The sequence below is a fragment of the Xenopus laevis genome, chromosome 1L (genome assembly GCF_017654675.1).
Source record: "Xenopus laevis strain J_2021 chromosome 1L, Xenopus_laevis_v10.1, whole genome shotgun sequence".
Lineage (NCBI taxonomy): Eukaryota > Metazoa > Chordata > Amphibia > Anura > Pipidae > Xenopus > Xenopus laevis.
In genome coordinates this window covers 112,693,325-112,710,908 of record NC_054371.1, presented here as the reverse complement: position 1 = coordinate 112,710,908, position 17,584 = coordinate 112,693,325, and the positions used below count along the sequence as shown (strand labels likewise).

The window sequence follows — 17,584 nt, the reverse complement described above, 5'->3', positions numbered from 1 at the left end:
ATGTTCCAGGGAAATGAAAGACATACCACTGTTATATTTTTTATTGAAAGATGAGTAAATTATTATGCAGACTGAGAGGGGGTTCCCAAACTTTTTCATATAACAATATATATAATTATTTATTAGTTATTAGTATTATTATTATTATTAGTGAAAGAAACATTGAAGACATTTTGTGCTACATTATGGAAGGTGCAGAAATCACGTGAGAGTTTACGTGTGACGTCATACGGCAAGGAGTGATTATGCTTTGCGTCATTATGTACGCATTTTCTCGGGGACTGTTGCCTAGCATACAGAGATTTCATGTGGCAATATTCAGCTCTTTTGCAAAATGCCCTGCATTTTTATTTTTATTTTGATATATATATCTCCAAGGGTTGCCAGCACTCTCGATAAAAAGAATTGATATGCCTGGATGCAAAAACAACAAAATATCTCCAACAACTGTAGAAAGATCCACTCACAGGTCTTATAAAAAAATTATAATTTATTAGTTACACAGGACTGAAGTTTCGGCCTCCCAGTCATGCCTTTAATTCACTCACTGTCGGGAAACATCAGCTATAACGAACTCACATAGGGGTAAATTTTTCAAAAGTGAAGTTCCGCCACTAGAGTGAAATTCCGCAGCTCTAAATTCATTTCTATGGGATTTTGAAAGGCGTATTTATCAATGGGTGAAAGTGAAAGTTCACCCTTTGATAAATACGCCTATAAAAATCCCATAGAAATTAATGGAATTTCACTCTAGTGGCGGAACTTCACTATTAACTTCACTCTTTGATAAATATACCCCATAATCCGTGTCACAAACAAAATCAATTTAACAATTAACACATTCATTCACCATATATCAACAGTATATAATATATATTCAAAAATAAACAGCAAGTTAGAAACAAGTTACCAAACCCATAGTTAAAAACAAGACACACTGTAGCCTTACATTACGTAATCCATTTAAGCATGGTAAATATTGTTATTAATGTTACAAATGTGTCGCTTATTGAGAAACTATTTGGTATCAAACACAATAAGTATCACTCTCCCATTTTTCACATTGGATTAACCATTACATATCTTATTTTGCTCTGTCGGCTTCTATGCTAATGAGATGGGGCAAAACTATGTAAAGCAAGGCCTATGCGGATATAGAACTTGATAATATGAACATCCAAGACTAGCAGCAGAGTACTATGTAAAACTAGTTAATAGGTTCTTAGGAGGGTTGGGGCGGTATTACAAGTGGATCCCACTACATCAGTGTCGCTGTGAAGTTCCCATATTATCTAATCATCTATCTTAACCTAAAAGAAAACCCAGATGCCTGTTATTTTAATTTTTATCAAAGGACCCAAAACGTCCCTAGAAGCAACACATCTGCACAGTGTAGTTTGAAATTTGTGGATCCCATAGAGTCTATTGATTTGGTAGTTTGTTTCGCATTGGCGTTTCTGCTAAAAAACTTAGTTACTGGTGTCCTCTGGCGGATTTCAGCTTGCAAGCCCCCTATGAGAATTGCCATAGTGTGTATTCCATTAGTTTCAATGGTAGTGCATTTCATGCGTATTTATGCCTGACGGAGCTTTTTTTAAAAAAAAAACACAACATAAAAACGCCATGTCTGGCCTTGCCCTTACTGTAAATGCTTGGTGTGCTAGGTACCATATAGATTGTTCATTTTATCAGAAGCACACTGCACACCCCAGATTTCCAACAACAGTGTAATGTAACATAGCAACATAGTAAGTTAGGTTGAAAAAAGACACACGTCCATCAAGTTCAAACTTTTAAAGGAATTATTCAGTATAAAAATAAAAGCTGGGTAAATAGAAAGTATGTTCAAAATAAATGTATTTTCTAATATAGTTAGTTAGCCAAAAATGTAATGTATAAAGGCTGGAGTGACTGGATATCTAACATAATAGCCAGAACACTACTTCCTGTTTTTCAGCTCTCTTGGTTTCCACTGATTGTTTACCAGGCAGTAACCAATCAGAGACTTGAGGGGGGCCACATGCATGCTATGTAAGGATCAATTGCAAACTCACTGAACAGGTATGTCCCATTTGGCCCCCCTTAAAGTCACTGACTAACTCAGAGTTAGAGAGCTGAAAAGACATCCGGTCACTCCAGCCTTTGTAGTTAAAAGTTTTGGCTAATGAACTATATTAGAAACTTTTTTTATTTTGCACAGCCTATTGTGGAAGAATGGCCCCTTCCTGCAGTGAATCAATGCCCATTTTAAAACAGCTCAAGACCTTATTTGCCTTTGATGCTACAGCCAAGTTTATAATCTACAAGGACTTCAAGGTCCTTTTCCATAATGGATTTGCCTAGTACAGTCCCATTAAGGGTATAAGTGGATATTTTTACATCCCAGGTGCATGACTTTACATTTATCAACATTGAATCTCATTTGCCACTTAGCTGCCCAGATTGCCAGTTTGTCATCCTGGATGGAATTAATTGGGCTGGATAGTTTTGTGTCATCTGCAAACACTGATACATTACTTACAATACCCTCCCCTGAGTCATTAATGAACAAGTTAAATAAAAGTGGACACAATACAGAGCCCTGAGGGACCCCACTAAGAACCTTACTTCAAGTATAGAATGTACCATTAACAACCACCCTCTGTACCCAATCCTGTAGCCAGTTTCCTATCTATGTGCAAACAACTTCATTAAGCCCAACAGACCTTAGTTTAGAAAGCAGTCATTTGTGGGGCACGGTATCAAATGCTTTGGCACAATCCAAATAGATCACATATACTGCCTTCACTGTCCAGCATCTCACTTACCTTATCATAAAAAGCAGTCAAATTTGTCTGACATGACCTATCCTTAATAAAGCCATGTTGATTGCTGCTCATAATGCTATTCACTAGGACAAACATTTTAATGTGATCCCTTAACAAGTCTTCAAATAATTTGCCCACCACAGATTCACTGGCCTATAATTGCCAGGCTAAGACCCTTTTGGAATGACATCAGCTTTTCTCCAATCCATAGGTACCATACCACATGAAAGCGAATCTGAGAAAATCAGAAATCGGGGCCGGTCTAAAACTGAACTAAGCTCTCTTAGAACCCGGGTGTGTATGCCACCTGACCCTGGCGACTTGTTTACATTAATTTTTTCAGCCACTGAATAGATTGAGCTGAGCCATCAGTGCAGCAATGAAGTGAGCCTGGGAACTCAGACTCCTCTATTGTATACACTGAATAAAACAACTGATTTAGCACATTTGCCTTTTCTGTATCTGTTACAACCATACTGGTACCATTATTTTAAAGGAGCAACATTCTCGACGCGCATTTTTTTACTATTAATATACTTAAAAATCGTTTTGGGGTTAGTCTTAGCCTCAGCCGCAATGCACTCTTCATTTCCTTTCTGCCTACCTGATTGCTGATTTTCAACATTTATTATAGTGTTTATATTCATTAAATGCGGCTTCTGTCCCAACAGACTTGAGGGATGCTTTGAGGGGAACTATTCCGGGGGCAGCACATACTTGATACTCACACATTCCCATGATATTTATAGGAACATGACGGTATCGCTTTAAGGGAATAATTTGAGAACAGTAATGATTTAATATCATGGCATTGATATTGATATAATGGCATTCAGTAGTTAGCATGTAACAAAAATATGTACTGTTTCATTAAAACATTCTTAACTTGTCAATGTACGGTCTTTTTCTGCAGGATTCGGCCGAATGCTTCTGCCCGGCTGAACAAAATCCTAATTTGCATATGCAAATTAGGGACAGGGAGGGAAATTGTGTGACTTTTTTTCACAAAACAAGGAAGTAAAAAATGTTTACCCCTTCCTATCCCTGATTTGCATATGCAAATTAGGATTCGGATTTGGTTTGGTATTCAGCCGAATCTTTCACGAAGGATTCAGGGGTTTGGCCAAATCCAAAATAGTGGATTCGGTGCATCCCTAGTGAACACTGACACAACTAGACACAACTAATTAAGATGATTATACCTATAGTGGAAGAAGAATTAATAAATGCTATCAAGTGCCTTAAAACCAATAATGCTTGTGATCAGGATGAGTTTTAGAAAACATTTTCGCAATTACAAGTAGCTTAGTAAATATCAGCTTTCAATACTCTTTTACAAGAACTAATTCCCTACGTTAACTACATCCAAAAAAAACAGGTGTAGAAATCAATGCTCTAACCATAGGCCAATCAATTGATCAACATCTATCTAACATTGTTCATCATAGTTTTAGCTACAAGGCTGGCCTCAAACTTAATTGAGCAGACGGTATTTGCAAAATGTGACTTAGGATTGCAACAGACACAAAAACAGGTAGCAATCAAAAGTCTTGAGATAAGAAGTTTTTTGAATCCCTTCAATGTCCTAATTTATGGAGCGTATGATGAAAATCTGAGTTCCAGGACCAGTTAATGACAGCTACTATATATTAACGCTCTAGGCAAAGAGTGAATTTAAACACTTCGCCAGGTGCAAATTTGCTACCACTGTACTAATTCACTAAAATGCAAAGTTGCATCTCTGCAGCCTAACGCTGGTGAAGTTTTACTGGTGTTAATTCACCAGTGCCAGCATTTCATAGTGAACTTTCGCTAATGTTAATTTCTGCCTAGCAAAACTTCATTAGTACTCTTACTCTTAGGTCAATTTGAATAGGGCGGGTTCATATAGGTCATATATATGACTTTATTAGAGATGTTGGTGCAAATGCTTGAAGTGGCCACTTGTTATAACAAATGTCCAAGGAAGCAAAATAAAGACAAAAGAGATCATCTAATGCCCTAGACATGAGCCCACCCTAAAACAAATGTGGCATGCCCCTGAAATGGTTGGAAAAAAAATGTTAACACAAAAATCTTTAATGGTACTTCTGAAGTCAAACCCGTTTAAAAATATGAAAAAAAGCCAGCGTTTTATCAGTTCGCCAGGTTTAAGGTGGTGAAGGAAACTCTGGTGAAAGAAGTAGCATTCTGTAAAATTTTGTGGAATTCCCAGGGTAATGATCGTTCGCCTGAATGGAAATTCACCTGGCGATAGGGCACAAAACAGCGATAGCGATGGTCTCTTTTGCTAGCGAATTGTTCTCTACGCCTGTTAGTAAATTGATTATTTCCCTTCGGATGGGATTTCTGTCACATTTTCACTAGCGTGGCCACTTTGCCCTTTATTAAATTTGCCCCATATAGTGAGGATGTTAGGTTTCCTGAAATAAATAGCACTAACCAAGGATGTCCCCTTTCTCCCATATTATTTACACTTGCAAAAGAGCCTTTAGCACAACTAATAAGGGTAGATGCAACAGTATACATAATTCCTTAATACAGTCAGTTAATACCTGTAACATAATTGAACAGAATACTAGATTGTTGGGATCACATATCATGGTTAGGACAAAATTGTGTGGTTAAAAGTGTTGTTCACCTTCCAAACACTTTTTTCAGTTGAGTTGTTTTCAGATTGTTACCCCCAGAAATAAACACTTTTTTCATTTTTTATTTTTTACCATTTTTCCAAAATCTAAGTTTAATGTTGAATGTTCCTGTATCTGGTGTTTCAGCTCAGTAATTCAGGTGCAGATTCTGAACTATTACAATTTTGCAACATTTAATTATACATTTCTCAGGAAAATTAGCAACTATTGTGTCAATTCTAACAGCTGCCTTTAATGAAACTCAAGGATTCTTCTTAGCAGGGCTAAAGATAAAAGATGTGTAAACTAAGGGGCAGATTTATCAAGGGTCGAATCACCGATTTTAAAAACTTTGAAATTCAAATTCAAAAAGACCAAACTAAATGTATTCAACGTTTGTTTTTGGCCGAATAGGTACCTTTTCGATCAAGAAGTAATAACGCAATTAGTTCCCAAAAAAAACTTTGATTTTTCAAAGTCCACCAATTGACTCCAAATAGGAGGTCCCCCATAGGCTAAAACAGCAATTCGGCAGGTTTTAGATGGCGAATGGACGAAGTCGAATTTTTAAAGAGACAGTACATGATAAATTTCGAAATACAAATTTTCAATCTTTTTTCAAATTCAAACCATATTTGGACTATTCCCTAGTCGAAGTACACATAAATTAGCTTGAAATTCGAGTTTTTTAAATTCAAATTTTCACTTCGACCTTTGACAAATCTGCCCCTAAATGTATCAACTGTTTAGAAAGTCTGAACCCCCCTCCCAGAACTGCTTAAGAACGGTGAAAAATTAGATTTACACTTCCGTATTAGAAAAACGGTCACACATAGAAAGTGATTGGAAAAGTCTTTATTTCTTGTGAACAATCTGAAATTAATTGAACTGAAAAAAGTTTTGGAAGGTGAAGATTACCTTGCTGCCCAAACTTCTCTATTACCTTAGTGATTTACAGATCTCAAATGGGTGGTTCACCTTTAAATGAACTTTTAGTATGTTATAGTGTGGCCAATACTAAAAGTCTGACGCGTTTCGTGTCACTGCACTTCCTCAGAGGTCTCTGAGGAAGTGCAGTGACACGAAACGCATCAGACCTTGGACGCTGTTCTTAATACCAAGATTTATCTAATAAAGTAATGTTTTTTACCTAAAGAAAAACCCTTGAATGGAGCGATTCTTGTGACCTTTGAGTGCGCCGCTGCGTGAATAGAGGTGCTAGGGTAATTGCTGGAATTGAAAACTGCAGAGCTGCTGAATAAAATCTAACAAATCTCAAATAATAAAAAATGAAAACCAATTGCAAATTGTCTCAGAATATCACCTCTACATCATACTAAAAGTTAAAACAAAGGTGAGCAACCAATTTAAAGGGCAACTAAAGTCTAAAATAGAATAATGTTAGAAATGCTGTATTATGTATACTAAATATAAACATGATCTTACTGCACCAGCAGCCTAATAAGACAAATGATTTATGCTTTCAAAGTTGGCGCAGGGAGCTGTCATCTTGTAACTTTGTTAGACATTTCTGCAATATCAAGACTCGCACATGCTCAGTGTGGTATGGGCTTCAGTTGGGAGGTTAAGCTTAGGGATCGTCATAAATTATCAAAACAGCACAAGTCAAATAATATCTGCCATAGAAGCCAATACAGCAAGACTGATTAATAATCATAATATAGAGACTGCACTGCATCTCTGGATACAAATCTCTACAGGGAAACCAACAATGCTGCTCGAGTTCTGGGAAGTAAGGTGGGGGGCAACCCCTGCCATTTGAAAGTATGATCATTTACCTGCACAGCAGTTGGGGACCATCTGACAATTCCTATCCACAGCAGTAAAAGAAGGGGGAATTGCACTGCATACAGTCAGGTTTATGATAAAAACTGTAGACATCTTTTAATTAAAGTATATTGGAGATAGATTTCTTTTTCATTAAAGAAAGTAAAAATGGGATTTTATATGTTTGCCTTTACATGCCCTTTAAGGGTGATAAATATACTTCCAAAAGTCAATGTTTAACTAACTATTTAGCAATAATCGGGCTAGAATAGCAATAAAAAGGACTGGGTGTTCCTTATTTGTTCCTTTATTATAAAGTCTCAGATAAGACATCTAGTGTAATTTTATTTTGATACCGATGCAGAGTCAACCTTAACAGTAACTACTCCCTGCCATAAAATATAACTGCCAAACCTTTAAAGGAATTGTTCAGTGTAAAAATAAAAACTGGGTATATAGACAGACTGTGCAAAATAAAAAATGTTTCTAATATAGTTAGTTAGCCAAAAATGTAATGTATAAAGGCTGGAGTGATTACAAGTCAGTCAGTACACTACTTCCTGCTTTTCAGCTCTCTTGGTTTACACTGACTGGTTACCATGGCTACCAGGCAGTAGCCAATCAGAGACTTTAGGGGCGGCCACATGGATCATATCTGTTGCTTTTGAATCTGAGCTGAATGCTGAGGATCAATTGCAAACTCACTGAACAGAAATGTCCCATGTGGCCCCCCTTCAAGTCGCTGACTAACTCAGAGTTATAGAACTGAAAAGCAGGAAGTTGGATTCTGGCTGTTTTATTAGACATCTGTTCACTCCAGCCTTTATATATTACAGTTTTGGCTAACTAACTATATTAGAAACATTTTTTATTTTGCACAGCCTATCTATTTACCCAGTTTTTATTTTCACACTGAACTATTCCTTTAACCTCAGGGTTATAGCCACATATATTGGCTAGATGGAGAGAGAAACATGTATGTACCATTTGGTTGTTAATGGACCAACATTTGAACAACTGAATATCATCTATCCAGATATTGCATGTGATTTTCTCACCACATGACATAAATCTACATGCAAATAAAGTGTTTTTTTTTAAATATTACTAAAAATATAACTAACAAGATATTAGCCAAGTTAGAAACTATGTACGATTCCAATCCTCTGCTAAAAGGCTAATGGGCAGATTTATGAAAGGTGAATTTTCGAATGAAAGAAATTTGAATTTTGAGCTATTTTCTGTGTACTTCGACTAGGGAATAGTCCAAATTCTTTCGAATTTGAAAAAAATTTGAAAATCCGAATATCGAAATTTATCATGTACTGTCTCTTTAAAAATTCGATTTTGATCATTCGCCATCTAAAACCTGCCGAATTGCTGTTTTAGCCTATGGGGGACCTCCTAGAACCTATTTGGAGTCAATTGGTGGACTTGGTGGGGAAATCGAATTCAATCGAATTCAATTGAATGCGCTATTAATTCAAATTCGACCTATTCGGTCGAAAACTGACCTATTCAACCCAAAAAAAACTTAGACCCTTCATAAACCCTTGATATATATGCCCCTAAATATCAAGGGTGGCTCTATATAGGCAAATGATATTAGAAACTAACCCATCATGGAGTATAGAACCAACTTTGAATAACATTTGGGAATACAATTACCCCAAGGAAGATAAACATGAAATGAAAGAAGCAGCGCTGCTCTGAATGTAAAAACTTTGCTAAAAAACATGAACCTGCTGGTATATGACACAATATAGGAAACATTAAAGGGCTCATATATGAACACATGTGCAAAATGGATTTCAACTTAAGTCCCCACTGATGTTCTATACAGCGTTGCGAAATATGTTGGCACTATATAAATACATGTTAATAATAATAATATACAGTAGTACTTTCATGTAGATATGTAACAGCTTTCTGATACAATGCACCAGCTCAGCCTCTTCTGATGAATTTCACACAAACTTCAAATTACTGGCAGCCTGGGCCTCCTGGTAATTTCAGGGTTATCCTTAGATCTGCACTAAGTAGCCTTCCACAATAAGCCTTGAGGAATGCAACTTAGGAATGGTGGCTGCCATCTCCCATAGACTAGAAATCTGCTTCTTAGTATCACACTATTATCAGTAGCTACATGGACTATACCTGTTAGCTCACAGCAGACATCTATTGCCAGTGTACATATTCTGAATAAGATAAGTGTAGTATATACCAATGTAAAAGTCTCTGCTTACCTGGCTGAGAATCTGGATAAATTCTCTGAAATATTGGCTCTGTGGATAAATCACATTCAAACAGCTTCTTTAGATAAATTGGAATGATAGTAAAAATTACTTAAAGGGGAACTCCGGCTTCCAAACAAAAATCTGATAAACATAGCACAGAACAAAGAAACCCCTAATATACCCATCACAGTTGCATGTTTCTTCAAAAAGTATGAATAAATGCTATTTTCTATGCTGAACTCCAGCTGTTTAACAGTTCTTCTCTTTCTGCATCATTTGAAATCCTGGCAGGGAAGGAGGGACTAAACACTGATGTTTCAAATTGTAACAACTTCTCCACATCTTACAGACAGCATACAGGAACTACATAACCCACAATGCATTGCACTGTGACGTTCCATTCCTGAAATCATGTGTGCAGGGAATTGTGAGGTTTGGAGGATGCAGGCTGAGGACAGCTGGCTGCTGATACAAAGTAACAGTAGTCAGCCAGCTCAGCAAAGTAGTCAGACAGATTAGCAGGAGAGGAGGGGGCTAGGCTTAGGGAACTGTTCCAAACCATTAAAAATCATGAAAAGTCTGCATATTTTTTAATTCATGCATATTACAAAGTTTCTTGAAATTTTGTTTATTTATAGAAAAGCTTAAGTTATGTTTGTGTGGAGTTCCCCTTTAATGCAACATCTAAATGGTGTCTGTGTATTGAGACAGTACTTAGGTTTTATTCCCTTAGCCTTTTTTTCCTGTACAGGTATGGGATCCATTTTCCAGAAACTTGTTTTCCAGAACACTCTGAAGGTCATCTCCCATAGACTCCATTTTAAACAAATAATTCAGTTTTTTTTAAAAAAGTATTACCTTTTTCTCTGTAATAATAAAACAGTATCTTGTACTTGATAGCAACTAAAATATAAATAAACCGTATTGGAGGTAAAACAATCCTATTAGGTTTAATTTATGTTTAAATGATTTTTATAGACTACTCCAGGTCACAAGCATTCGGGATAATAGATCCGTACCTGTACTAACATACCTATTAGACACATCGGTAATAATTACGTATACAAAAACCATTAAAATAAATGCATTCTACAGTTGTGCATAAAATATATTAAATATGGTTGTGTATAGCATATAACTAATAAATAATTATTGGTGTGAATGTTCTCAGTTTCAGTTCTTTACCAAACTTAAAAGAAAAACAAATTTAATGTCTGTATCACCCTTAGGGTAAACATATTTTGCCAATGTATGATTTAAAAGAGTTTATTTGGGAAGATAAATGAGGGTTAATTCAGAATACTCTACAAGTACTAGTATCAACTAGCAAAGGAATGAGAATTTGGCAGTGTTTTTGTTAGCATACTATTAGATTTTTTTTTTGTCATCTTTCATCACCTTTTGTATGTATATATATATATATACATATAATGTATATATGTATGTGTGTAGATATTTATATATTTATATATATATATATATATTGTGTATATATATATATACTGTATATATATATATATATATATTTATTTTATTTTTTTTTATTTTTTTAAATTTTATTTTATTTTATTTTTTTTTTAAACATGTGTACTTAATTGTGTGCTAAATCACAATACAGCCGAAAATAATCACTAGCAATGAAACATAAGTACAAATGTAAAAAATGCATGAACAGCAGGAAAACTATGCAGTATAGTGGCACCCTCACACTGTATTTACTGTGCAGATACAACAGTATATATAGAGGAAAGTGATCACATAGCAAATAGCCTTAGGTTTTTTTTTATCTGTGTATTTGTTTCATTAAGGGATAGACTAGACTATGTTATGCTAATACATTGTCAGAGAACAAATCGTTTAAAGTGCAGTATGTATAACTGCATTAAAATATAGAATTATTATAAATCTATCAGTTGGTTCTCCCAGTTGAGACTACACTATGATAAAATATGTCTTAATAAAACTATACTGCATTTGCATTTACTTTTTTTAATCGTTGTAAAGAACCATTAACACAATAAAGTGTAACTATATATATGTTTATCCATGTGTTTATACAGTTGGCTTAAAATGCAATGGTATAGTAGTTATTTGCAGTGCAAATATGGGCCCTATTGCACTACAACTGTACAAGGCTAAACAGTATCTTATTTATACAAATTACATTACTTCTAAATCAAAGACTTAAGGACATGTATGTCGGCAAGTGCAGTGAACAAAGTGCAATTTAGAGCATAATCGCCGTGTTTCTTCCATAATGTTTTTTTCCCAGAATTCTGGCATCATTACAGTGAATATACTTTTTTTTGAAACATAAAAAATGCCCCAAACATAGTAGTGTGCTATCACTTTTGGAATAAATTTCCCATTGCCGTTTAAAACTACTAGCTTTGAGCTGCCTGGTTATCATTCTGTTAACTAAATTTATTTTTTAAACATATTGGGGCTCATTTATTAAAGCAGCGCAGCGCATAAGTGGACGCAAAAGGTTGTCTGCGCCATCACAAGCGTGATCGCTAATATATTTGCGTGATATTGCGCATAACACAGAGCTTTTGCGATGGTTTTGTTTATGCGCATTGCGCAAAAGATTGGGCATTTATGTCGCAAACGATGCCGTGGTTGTTAGGGGCGTGGCTGTGGGCGTGGCTACAATGCGCTTGCACTGCGGCCGTCGCAGATTTGCGTCTGTATATGTGCAAAACTGCACCCGGGCAACAGCACCACAATTTTTACGCCTGCCTCTTCGTGGCGTAATAGTAACGCTCTTCAAAATGCGCATTCCTGCCCAGCTGCGCTAGTATATTCAAGATGAACAACCCTTGTAAAGTGCATATTAACCACGCCTTCCACCCAACATGTTTATATTGACCAAGGTTCCTTTAAGGGTATCAGGTAGGCTAAACACCTTTGCAACCAAACAAATATTAGCACAGAAACAAATGCAGATGCGTCTAAGTGAACGCAATATGCGCAATATGTGACGCAACTAATTAAAGCAGCGCATTCATACATGAGCACAACTAATCCTTACCTTTGCGGTATCTTCCTGTGCGCACAATTTATTATAAGCACTGCGACAGCTGATACGCAGTTTCACACGTCGCACCTGTCTTGTGTCCACATTAGCGCACAAATCGCACTGTTAAGGTATCGTGCGCTACATTATTAAATACTCGCATGCGCTGGGCAAATGTCTGGCCACTGCGCTCTTTTTAGCGCTGCGCTGCGTTAATAAATGAGCCCCATTGTTTTTCCTAAATCATTGTTTGTAATTTTCTTGTGTAATAACGAACGCCTCTGATAAAAAAGTTGGCTGCACAGTGGTTAAATAAAACAAATGATTAAAATGCTCAAATATCAGTTATGTCAAACAATGATTGCAGATAATCCAAATGGCAACTATTTCAATGAATCGCTTTGTTAGGTGTTTAAATGGGAGCAAACAATCTCAGAAAAATCACTACCTGCTCCAAATAACCCTTGCAGTAACAATATGCTTTTAAATGGCTTTGGTTGAACTGCAACCTGCCAGGATTGGACCAATTATTTACTGATCATTTAATTTTACTTTACTTTACTTATATTCAATATGCAGTTTACCTGCCAGTAGCCGATAAAACTGCAGTTGGGCAAAATATAGTAAAAATGAGGCCATACAAAGGCTACCTTCTCGAATGATTATGGATTTATTTTAATCTACAGCAGTGTTCCAAGACTGAAAAGCTGATGCAAATCTGACCAATATTTTAACATTATTATTTAATTTATAAAGATCTGACATGCTTCTCGTGTCATCTTTCATATCAGTCCTTGATACTGTTTTTCCCTGTATATTATTTTTCTTATAATAGCTACTGAGAACTGCATGGGCCGAACATAGTTTTTTATAACATTTATTTTTACCTATATGTGCATATTTATTTTTACCTTTCTGTGCTCTGCAGTAGACAACACATGCCAGAGTGTATTGGGGCAGGTGGTTTATTTAAGCTAAATGCTAATAAAGGCCAAGCAAACCACAGTGCATTATTGTAATAGCCTCTGTCTGTAAGTATGAGTTGTCTGTAAGTCAGGTGTATGTAACTCGAGGACTCCCTGTATATACTAATGTTCTGTTGCCTTAACCCATATTCCTGTTATTCTATGTAGAGTTTTTACTACCTAGCAGTTATGATAAGCCTTGCTATACAAATAAAATTCAGCTTAGCTAGTTTTATATTTTCCCCATCTTCTCCATTTCAATCGTTGCTTATTCTGTATGCCCCCATTGATCTCATAATCTTCTCTCTATCTGCTCTACTTATTTCAGCTCTTGCTCTCTCTATTCTTCTACAGTGCTCTGACACTGATGTTTTTGGTGTTTTTAAATATCTAGAGCAGCATGAATTGCACCCAAAATATAACCTGAAAGACTCTAAAAAAAGTTAGTAAGTGTAAAAATAAAATATTGTCTTAGTCACTGTGTTAGTGGGCTGGATTATGGTTATGTGTTATATGGAGACAAGCAGAGATTTGCCAAAAAGTCTGATGTGTGCACCTGTTCAGTCTCCAATTCTCTAGTGGGTTGATCAAGGATTCCTAAAGTAGGGAGAGGTAGGGTGGCCTTGGTTGGATTCATGTTGGTCCAAACAAACAACTATACCAGAGAATATGCACCTGTCTGCCTGATCTCTCCAGAAAGATGGACTGAAATGTGTTATATATAGTTTAACCTATTCATTTAATTAATCTAACTTTCATGAATCCGGTTTATTAATTAATCTAACTTTCATGAATCCGGTTTATTTCAAAGTTTAAGTTCATTTTGGGTTTTTACATTTATGAACTTTATGTTTATGGACTCACAGGAGAGTTTTCAATTAGATAAAATGTCTTGGGATTGAGGCAAGACGATAAATACTGATTCATTTTGCATATGCTTAATTTATTTAACTTAAAATTAATTGGATTCAAAATTCTTCCTCAGCAATTCTGATTTAAGAATAATAAAGGCATGGGATATACCTAAGAACCCATTGGCCAGAATTTTCTGTCTAAATTCTTCAGGGTTTTTTTTTCTCCTCTCTCTGTAATGATGATTAGTAGAGGTTATTTGCCTTACTGCAGGTCTCTGTGCTCTGAAAGGAATGCAGAGGCCTGCAGGCATTTGCACAGAGCCTAATGCAGTTGCATATTTTTTTAAAACTTTGCCTTTGCTTACTGTGTTAAGCTTTGCAAATAACCCCTAGTAGGACTTATTCACAAACATGGGTAAAATGCAAAGTACAAAAACATATGCAAAGTGTTGTGCCTTTAGCACTTTGCTCCTTGCCCTACTGTCAGCAGGAGCAACTCATGAAATCTAATGAGCAGGTTTTTCACAAAGAAAGAAAAAAATAGGTGTTTTCCAGAATGCCCCTATCTTCTGCATCATTCTGAATGCTACTCCAAGGTCAAGCACCCACAGAGTTGTTGTGATTTGGGTAGAAAAGCAGTGGGAATGGGGATGGTTTTAGGCAAGTGTACAGGGTTATTTTGAAGACTACACTGTCTTTTTTTTCCCAGTAATAACCTATATTAAAATGTGCTGAAAAAGATTAAGCAGCGCTGTCCTGTATACTTTATGCACACTATAAAAAGTCAGCTTCTATGCAAAATGCAGTTTTATTAAAAATCTGCTAGTTGCTGCATGTCAGCCCATCCTTTTTAATAACAGGTGTTACAAAATGTTAGAACAGCAATTTTAAGAACACAAGCAATAACATACCCAGTAATTTTTTTTTTCAAATCATGCAGATTTCCTTTACACCATTTAAAATTCAGAAATAAAACAGGTGAACTGTTTACAATATTACTAGCCATTGAGTTGACTCTCTACCAAGCCCATTTGTCATGAATAAAACACCAACTTGTAGAATTACAGGAGCAAACACAACGCATCTTAATGGGATGGTTTGTGTAGAATAGGGATGTCGCGGACTGTTCTGCGGCGAACTTGTTCGCGCGAACATCGGCTGTTCGCGTCCGCCGCAAGTTCGCCAATAGGCGTTCGCGTCAAAATCGTTCGACCATTCGGTCGCTAAAATCGAACGATTTTCGTTCGATTCGAACGAAAATCGTTCGATCGAACGATTAAAATCCTTCGATCGTTCGAATCGAACGATTTTCGGATGTTCGAAGTTCGCAAACTGTTCGCGAACTGTTCGCATTTTTTGCCGGTGTTCGCGAACGGCGTTCGCGAACACATTATCGCCGGTTCGCTACATCCCTAGTGTAGAAGCTATATATAATTTGGTCAAAACACATGGCTAGCCAAGGTTCACTGAACTCATTGACTGGATATGGGGCTGACAGAATCACCCCATCAGGGGAGGACTATTTACTTATTTTCAAGGCAAAAGGGGAAAAAAACTTGATAAGTTAAAAAAATCGCTACTTGGTTATTCCCTCCTGCACTTGTTAAACAAAAAACTCAAACCGAAAAAGTTTTGTTGAAAAAAAGAATCTCGAAATTTTAGTTATTGTAACTGGGAAAATAAAGAAAGTTACTTGAACTCTTCAGAGGCAATGATTTCTAAAGAAATTCACCAGCTTTTACTTACTAATTCTTTTTCCTTTTTTGAAAATATTTTCACGATTATTTGCAAATCAAGAAACAACGCCAACGTAAGTGTCATTCTCCTCCTTTTTAGCACTGTAATGGTTCCTTTTGCTCTTTTTATGACTTATAGGGGCAGATTTATCAAGGGTCAAAGTGAATTCGAGGGAATTTTCGAAGTTAAAAAATTCGAAATTCAAAGTAATTTTTTGGATACTTCGACCATCGAATAGGATACTACGACTTCGAATTTACTTCGGCTTTGATTCAAAGTAAAAATCGTTCGAATATTCGACCATTCGATAATTGAAGTACTGTCTCTTTAAAAAAACTTTGACTTCAATACTTCGTCAAATTAAACCTGCTGAATTGCTATGTTAGCCTATGGGGACCTTCTACAAACTTTTTCCAAGTCTTTACAAATCGAATAAAAATCCTTCGATCGATCGCTGAAATCCTTCGAATTGTTCGATTTTTATTCGATCGTAGGATTGCCAAATTCGGTGAAAAGACTTCGAATTCGATATTCCAATTCAAAGTTTTTTTAATTCGATGGTCGAATCTCGAAGTTTTTTGTACTTCGAAATTCGACCCTTGATAAATCTGCCCCTTTCTGTGTGGGCAATTTAACCATTTATATAGCAGTTATGCAAATATCTACAAATTTGTTCATTAGTCTCTTAGAGCTCATTGCTATGCATTTTCTAGAGGTGTATACATATTGTCAAATACAAGATTCCTCTGCACTCAACCCATTATCAATATATTTAAGACAGAGACATTTTGTGCATACTGCTACTGAAAAATGCCTTACCCTTTAAACAAAACAGGGATTGTTTGTCCATATATTGCAATATATTTAAGCTGGCCAACTACGTCAAAGTCATCCCATATCTGGCCAGTCCTATGCTCAATTTTCATTTGATTCATTAAGAATTCTATGGTTTCATTATACATTTTATAAAAGGGACGAATGCGTTTTACCTGCAACTTACTAGCTGCTTTCAAAGTAAAACTCCCAAACTTGGCTGCCCTTTTATTAGACACCAGTGGGATCACCTGACTATAGTTGGAGGGGGTGGGAGCTACAACATGGAGCTGGTCACTGCTCTTGTAGAACTATAACAAACAAGGGAAAGTTGTGCTCACCACTAGTTTTTAAAATATACATATTGTGCATTGTATAAAGCTGTATCTTTGTAACATTTGATTTGATAAGCATTTTGTTATTAGCACATGTGCAAAATAAACTAGCCTGATATATTAGCCTTAAAGATAAAGAATGACTTGGTATTTTAATGTGTTTTTTAATTTTTTAATAAGCAATTCTGGTTTCATAAAAAAAACTCAACTTGCATCCCGCTTGATTTGCTGGCTTTTGCTGAGTACTGGCTTTTCCAGTCTCTGTCGATACAGGCTCTGTTAACTTCCTAATTTGCTCTGCTCTGTTTAGAGTCTTTCCATGTAATATGCAGCAATATATATATTCTGCCTAGTATTTAGATTATGCTAAACAATAAGTACATATGAGTAATCATATCT

At 36.0% G+C, this 17,584-nt stretch overlaps 1 protein-coding gene across 2 annotated transcripts in view; it reads right to left on the bottom strand.

Moving 5' to 3' along the window:
- The window catches only part of LOC108712940 (beta-1,4-galactosyltransferase 1), a 54,970-nt gene that overhangs the window by 34,683 nt on the left and 2,703 nt on the right, over nt 1-17,584 (bottom strand). Inside the window, exon 2 of one of the 2 annotated variants that reach the window (XM_018255483.2) lies at nt 9,472-9,510. The exons of the other annotated variant lie outside the window; for it this stretch is intronic. Within the exon in view, the coding sequence (XP_018110972.1) occupies nt 9,472-9,510 (39 nt within the window). The remainder of the gene's footprint in view (nt 1-9,471; nt 9,511-17,584) is intronic. 2 annotated transcript variants of the gene reach the window in all.